Below are 7,264 nucleotides of genomic sequence, written 5' to 3' on the forward strand. Positions count from 1 at the left end.
CTGTCTCAGGGCCCAGCAGAGCCGGGCTGGTGTGTATGGGGTGTGCTGCAGAAGAAGGCATGCGCGGGCTGAGCAAAGGCGTCTGGGCTGCTCCCTTTCCCCAGGTGAAGCTTTTGTATGCAGGGGCCAGTAGGCCCAGGCCCGCCTGCCAGCTGCCCCCCAGAGCCCGGGGCCTGCTGCCTGGAGAGCAGGAGTGGAGCGGCTGAGCTCTGCCCTCTTGGGGGCGCCGAGCACCCCCGTCACTGCGCTCTGGTCTCTCGTCCCCCAGGGAATGGTTCTTCCTCTTGTCCCACGAGGTGCTCAACCCCATGTACTGCCTGTTCGAATACGCCGGGAAGAACAACTACTGCCTGCAGATCAACCCCGCCTCCTCCATCAACCCCGACCACCTCACCTACTTCCGCTTCATCGGCCGCTTCATCGCCATGGTGAGCGCCCCGGCGCCGGGCGGAGAAAGGGGCCAGTCAGTGAGGAGAGCAGGCCTGGCCCCACGCATGGCAAGCCATGTGGGGAGGAGGGGCTGGGATTGGCCACTTAAACCCGAAAACGTTCCAAGCCTTGGCCCCGGAGGGGGAGCTGCCTGCCCAGCTCCTTGGAGGGCCAGCAGCAAGCAGGCTGGCCCGGGTTGGGTGTGCAGGAGCAGCTGGGGCCCAGCCTCGACTTGGACGGGGGGGAGGGCATAGATGGCACCAAAGGTGGCTCCATCCCAGAGGCCAGGACTCAGAGGGGAGGAGCCGTGTGCTTGGCCGGACTGTGGGCTCCACCAGATCCGCAGCCTCAGGAACAGCTTGGGGGTCAGGGTGCACTGTGAGTGGGGCGGGGGCGTGGGGCTCTGGGGTCTGTGTCTGGGGTGGAGGTGAGCAGGATGTCTCTGTAGGGCTGTGTATTGTGGGGCGAGAGTAGGGCCTATGTATCAGAGGAGGCACATTGGGCTGGCCGGAGGGGGGTTCTATCGGAGGAGGTTCGGGGGGGTGTTCAGGTAGCGGGGAGGTCTGTGTATTGGAGGTGGTTCAGGAGGGAGGTGGCTGGAGGGGGGAGGGGGTCTGTGTATTGGAGGAGGTGGCTAGAGGAGTTCAGTGGGTGGCCGGGGGGGAGGTCTGTGTATCGGAGGAAGCACATTGGGGTGGCCAGAGGGGGTAGACCTGTGTATCGGAGGAGGTTCGGGGGGGGGTGTCTGCGTATCGGAGGCGGTTCCTGGGGCCTCGCCCAGCTGTACTGCGGGGATGTGCCCAGCTCCTTGGCTGCCGCCCCAGTGTCCCAGAGGATCTGCAGCTTTGGGGGCTATTTTTAGCCCCAACAATGTGAGATTTTCCAGCTGCCCAAACGCCAGCCTGGCGGGGGCTGGGTCTCAGAGTCCCCTGGCTCTGGGATCAGCCCCTCCATGGTGCCATGCTCAGGAAGCTGGTACGTTCTTCCCAGGTCTCCCCCAGCCGCCCGGCCCTGCTCGGAGCAGAGCCGGATCCCCATAAACTCTCCGACTATTAATCACCGCTGGGCTGCTCCAGACAAGCGTCTGCATTGTTTTTGGCTGCCTTTGCCTTGAGGCTTCTGGAAGCCAGGATCCAGGGCGGCCACAGCAGGGCTGTTTAAACAAGTGCTCTTAATAGAGCTGCAAACGGAGAGGGAGACGCCATGGAATTGGGGGTGGGAGGGAAGTTGGGTGCTCTGCACTCCTGGCGCTGCGGGCAGGACTCCAGGGCTGGGCTGTGTCATCATGAGGGGCCACGTTCTCCTAGTTGGAGCCTCTGGGACCTGTCCCCCTTGCTGGCTGTGCTCCGTTGTCCCAGGAGGCTCAGGGTCCCGCTTGGCTCACTGGCTAGCCTCAGGGTCCCCCGGCAGGCGGCTCCCCCAGCCACCTGGCGGGAGTGGAAGGGGAGCAGTGTCGGCTGCTTTAGTCGCTACGTTCCGCCGGCCCCGCTGCCGCTTTTGGCAGTGCCCGTGGCCATGCTGGGACCCAGAGCCCGTGACCGGGGTGTTCTCTCCCGCACAGGCGCTGTATCATGGAAAATTCATTGACACTGGCTTCACGCTCCCCTTCTACAAACGCATGCTTAACAAGAGACCCACGCTGAAGGACCTGGAATCCATCGACCCTGAGTTCTACAACTCCATCGTCTGGATCAAGTCAGTGCCTCTCCCCTGTCAGCCCAGGGTCCCTGCTTCTCTAGGGGCAATGGGGCGAAGTCCCCAGACAGGATGGTCTCTGGCCACACTCCAGGGCTCAGTGTGCTTAGGATCCTGCCTCGGGCCTGGTGTATCAGACCCACCAACGCCTGCACATGAGCCTGTGAAATGTCCCAGCAGCTGCAGAAAAGCCAGCCGTACCAAGGCATGCAGCTTGGTCACATGACCCCAGGGTACCCGTAGGGAGTGCTGCCGCCCCCATCCTGCCAGATCTCGCCTTGCTGGGTGCAGCCAGGCTAATGTTCCTTGTGTCGCTTCTCCCCCAGGGAGAACAGCCTGGAGGAGTGTGGCCTGGAGCTGTACTTCATCCAGGACATGGAGATTCTGGGCAAGGTGACAACACACGAGCTGAAGGAAGGAGGGGAGAGTATCCGGGTGACGGAGGAGAATAAGGAAGAGTATATCATGTGAGTACCAGTGCCTGGGCTCTCCCCCCACCTTGGCATGGAGTGTGGGGCTCGGGGGCATGGGGCTGCTCCCGGGGCTACTTGGCTTTGACGTGGGCAGCGGACAGGAGGAGATGGGCTGGGTGGCCCTGCCCCAGCCCTGAGCGCTCAGTCGGGATCTGGCTCTGGGGGTGGGGCGGGGTTGCCAGCACTTTGAGAGGAGAGGTAGAGCATTGGGGGAGGTTCTTATTTCCCTCTGCCCCAGGCCCTGCGGCTGCAGCCGCTCAGCTGCGTGCCCACCACAGCTTGGAGTGCTGCTGGTTCCGTGCTGAGTTGGGCCCAGGCAGCAGCAAAATCCCCCAAACCTGGTTCGAGTTGGTGCATCCCTGTGGCCAGGCGTCGCCAGCGCACCCACGACAGCAGGTCTCTGTTCCCAAAGTGCCCTCTGCCGGCAGGCCTCAGAGAGCCACCGCTCTGGGCTTTGGGAGGCAGGAACACCACACAAGAAAGGATCGGGAGGAACCTTGAGAATTTGCCCGGCTCCTCTCCCCTGCACTTGCCCTGCTGCTGGCCGGGAACATCAGAGGTTCAGACAGCAGGGCTGGCGGGATCCTGCAGGGCTCTGGGGGTTGGTTGCGGGTACCATGTCTGAGAGCTTGGCTGGGGTGCGCCCCGGGTTGCATGTCTGCCCTTGCAGGCTGCTGACGGACTGGAGGTTCACGCGGGGCGTGGAGGAGCAGACCAAGGCCTTCCTGGATGGCTTCAATGAGGTGGCGCCGCTGGAGTGGCTGCGGTACTTCGATGAGAAGGAGCTAGAGGTGAGTCAGCGAACTGCTGGGTCTCCGCGCCCCTGGCTGGGCGAGTCCCGAGCATTGGTGCTCGCTGTCCCACAGCAGAGAGGTCCTAGCATCAGCTGGGGCAGGAGGGGCTGCCGGCTAATGGCCAAGAACCCGCCCCAGTCTGGCTCAGGGCCTAGTGAAAATACAGTTTGTATTTTACTCTGCTTCTGAAATGCTGCCCTGGCAGGGGGGCATTATCCGGACACAAGCTCTCGTGCCGCCTGCTGGAAGTTGTCAGGCCTGTAGAGCAGGTGACCTACTGCCGGGCTGGCCCCTACCGAGCTGGAGACTTCCTGCCGAGCCCCTGACTTCTCCAGTGCCTGGGTCGCGGGCGGAAATGGAACCCCGCTGCCTAGTCTGACCCTGGAGGAACTAGTGCATGTGCCACTCCAGCCGTTCTCCCGCTTAGAGTGCAGGTGGGGGAGAGTCTGTGGTTGGCTGCTGACTTGTCCCCTGGTTCCCTAGCTGATGCTCTGCGGCATGCAGGAGATGGACATGAGCGACTGGCAGAAGAACACCATCTACCGGCACTACACCAAGAACAGCAAGCAGATCCAGTGGTTCTGGCAGGTGAGCCTGAAAGGCACCTGGGAGCCATCCTGAAGGGAGTGGGGTTGGGAGGCAGGATCAGCCTGGCTCCACTGCTCACCAGCCTCCAGGCAGAATGAGATGAAACCGAGCACATCTCCAGCACGAGGGCTTTGGTCGTAGCTGGCAGCGGCTCCGGAGTTGCTCAGGGCAGCAGGCAGCACTTAGTGGTCAGCCTGTTTCCAGCAATAGCTGCTGCTCTGGGGGAGGCAGGATGGGAGACGGTGACAAAAGAGGCTGGAAATAAAGCAGCCCCAATTCAGGTGCCTCTTCTCCTCAGTGAGCAGTCAGGACAGAAGGGGAGCAAACTGGTCCTCAGCCAGGGCAGTGCGGGGTAAAGCCCGTGTCCGGGAGACTCAGGGTCGAGCGTGGAATCATCTCTCCTGAGGATTCTCAGGCTGGGCGCTACTCCCATCCTGCACCCCTGTGGATCGTAGATTAGATCCTGCAGCCTCAGCGTCTGGGGGACGCTCTGTGTTTTGTGGTTTGGTTTCCTGTTGGAGCTGGACAGGAGCCACTGAGGCAGGAGTGAGAGAGGCTGCCCCCCCGCCCCCCAATCCCAAGCCCCATTGCTGAAGCTAGGAGCACACAGGTGATGGCAGAATCCCTGTCTCATTGCATCTACTCTGTTGGTTGCAGGTGATTAAGGAGATGGACAATGAGAAGAGGATCCGGCTTTTACAGTTCGTTACAGGGACCTGCCGCCTACCAGTTGGAGGATTCGCAGAGCTCATTGGTATTTATTTCCCAGCTGCCCCAGGGTGCACAGGAAGGGGGCGGGGGGATAAAGGGGAGAGAGACTCACGATAGGCCAGTGGTGTGGAAGGGCGGGGTGCAGAGGTGGGCAATGTTATGACTGTTATACTCGCCTTTCCGCGGTACAGCTCAGAGCATTTACAAAGGCAGGGAAGTAAGCTAAGGCACAGAGAAGGGACAGAATTCCCCCCAGCTCTCACATTTTTAACCAAATGTTGTACTGTACTAAGCCAAATGCCTTACAGCAGTCGGATATCTGTCAACACAGTTATCTTTGTCAACCAAACCTGTAATCTCATCAAACAATGGGATCAGTATTGTTTGACAAAACCTAATTTCCATAAAACCAGCTGTTTGGCATTAATTATGCTACCATCATTTAATTCTTTACTGATTGCATCTTGTATCAGCCTTTCCATTATTTTCATGGAATTGATGTAAACCTAGTCAGCATATAGTTACCCAGGTTATCCTGTTTCCCTTATTAAATACTGTCCCATTAGCTTTTTTCCCAGTCCCCTGGAATTTCCCCAGTGTTCCAAAATTTGTTAAATATCAACATCAGTGGCTCAGAGAGTTCCTCGGCCAGTTGTTTTTAAAACTCTTGAATTGAAGTTATCCGATCCTGCATGTTTAAAAATGTTTAACTTTAGCCGTTGCTATTTAACATCCTCCGTTGTTACTGTTGGAATAGAAAGTATTCCATTATTACTATAAGCTGTGAATATTCCATGGAGCTGTGAATATTCCTTAAACCTACTGGGCATAGATTTTTTTCACTGATACCTTTAGCCTCCCTTATCAATAGTCTGCATTTCATCACTGTTCATTTATAGTCATTACTATCAACTTTCTTCTTTTTCCATTCGTTATATATTATTTTTAGTTCTGTTTTTACTTTTCTTATTAATCAGGGTATTTTTTAACTGAAGAAGCATTCCTTTGTAATTGTGAAATTGTGTTTTGTTGGGTATTTAGTTTAGTTTTCCTAGACAACTCCCAATTACCCTTCATGTTTTGTTTAAATTGTTTACATTTTTCTTCCTAATCATTTTTACTCATAATGATTTTCAACTTTCAGTCCAAAGTATATGTATTACTGGTCAGGACTATATACTGTTTGCTCATAACAAATGTGATCCATCATGATCAGTTTCACCTAGGCAACCACAATTTTTATTCAGTGATCAGTTCATCTTCAGATATCAAAATGAGGTCTTATATGGAATTACCCTGAGCTGGCTGCAATATTTCTTGTTAGAAAATTGTCTATAATTTTTAGAAACTCCAGGGACATTTCCATCATGACAGCAGACCTCCAGCATATGTCCCTCAGACGGAAATCCCCCATGATAAGTTTTTCTTCCTGCACGTTATATGTAGCTGTTTAAAGAGCTGTTAGTCCTGCTCTCTAGTCTGGTTTGGTGATCTCTAACGGACTGCCACCAGTAGCCCAGGTTTGGCATCACATGCCAGATGAATGGTCTGTCTAGTCCAGCATCCTGTCAGTGGCCAGTACCAGCTGCTTCAGAGGAAGGTAGAAGAAACCCCTTAGTGGCCATTTATGCACTAACATACCTATCGGGGAAATTTCTTCCTGATCCCAGGCTGGTAATGTTGGCTTAAGCCCTGGAGCACAAGAGCTGTATTACCTGATAAGGGAAATGTTTATCCTAGTTAGTGTTACTGTGGGTAATCTTATTACCCATATAAATCTCTACTGAGCTCTTTCCTCAATGAGATCTTGTGGCAGTGAGTTCCACGGGTTAGCTAGATGTTGCGTGAAGTGTCCTTTCCAGCTTTCAGTGTTTCCTTTCCTGTAATGTAATGAGTTGTTCTGTTCGTGACTGACAGGCAGTAATGGGCCGCAGAAGTTCTGCATCGATAAAGTTGGCAAAGAGACGTGGCTGCCCCGGAGTCACACCTGGTGAGTCTCATTCCTCTTGGAGCAGATGGGGGTGAATCCAAGCAGTCTATGTGGGGCTACCCCTTGCTTGCTCTCAAACCAGCTCCACCATGGGCTTTGCGGGGGATGTGGCCACAACTTCCGTGTGCTGGGGCCAGCTTATGCATCTCAAAGTGCAGCCCCAGAGCGTGGCTGAGAGAGCAGGGAGATGCCCCTGCCTCAGGAGAGCATGGGGGCGGGGGAAGGGGGGAATTGCCACTGCATTGACAGCCTTTGTTTTCTCGCCAGCTTTAACCGCCTGGATCTTCCTCCCTACAAGAGCTATGAACAGCTGAAGGAGAAGCTGCTGTATGCCATTGAGGAGACAGAAGGCTTTGGCCAGGAGTAATGGCGCTTGCTCCTTCCCCAGCACCCCTCGGCCGGCCCAGGGCAGAGCAGCGTCTGGAGCAGGCTGCACGCTGGGTGCTCTCGCTCTCAGGGCAGGCAGAGAGCAGTTTGTCTCCCTCCCTCCCTCCCTGGGAGTTTGTCTGTCACTCTTGTTCCTGGGTTAGGCTGGTGCCAATGCAGCCCAATGGCAGACGGGCTGCCCCCCACCTCGAAAGCGA

General features: G+C 56.1%; 1 protein-coding gene across 1 annotated transcript in view; it reads left to right on the plus strand.

Moving 5' to 3' along the window:
• LOC113409370 (NEDD4-like E3 ubiquitin-protein ligase WWP2) overlaps positions 1-7,264 on the plus strand; it is an 84,772-nt gene extending 77,508 nt beyond the window's left edge. The window contains exons 17-24 of the mRNA XM_026663193.2: positions 269-428; positions 1,991-2,124; positions 2,451-2,591; positions 3,268-3,388; positions 3,875-3,979; positions 4,637-4,733; positions 6,608-6,680; positions 6,948-7,264. Of these exons, the coding sequence (XP_026518978.1) occupies positions 269-428; positions 1,991-2,124; positions 2,451-2,591; positions 3,268-3,388; positions 3,875-3,979; positions 4,637-4,733; positions 6,608-6,680; positions 6,948-7,047 (931 nt within the window). The 3' untranslated portion in view covers positions 7,048-7,264. The remainder of the gene's footprint in view (positions 1-268; positions 429-1,990; positions 2,125-2,450; positions 2,592-3,267; positions 3,389-3,874; positions 3,980-4,636; positions 4,734-6,607; positions 6,681-6,947) is intronic.

Source organism: Terrapene carolina, unplaced genomic scaffold (genome assembly GCF_002925995.2).
Source record: "Terrapene carolina triunguis isolate 2854851 unplaced genomic scaffold, T_m_triunguis-2.0 Scaffold32862, whole genome shotgun sequence".
Lineage (NCBI taxonomy): Eukaryota > Metazoa > Chordata > Testudines > Emydidae > Terrapene > Terrapene triunguis.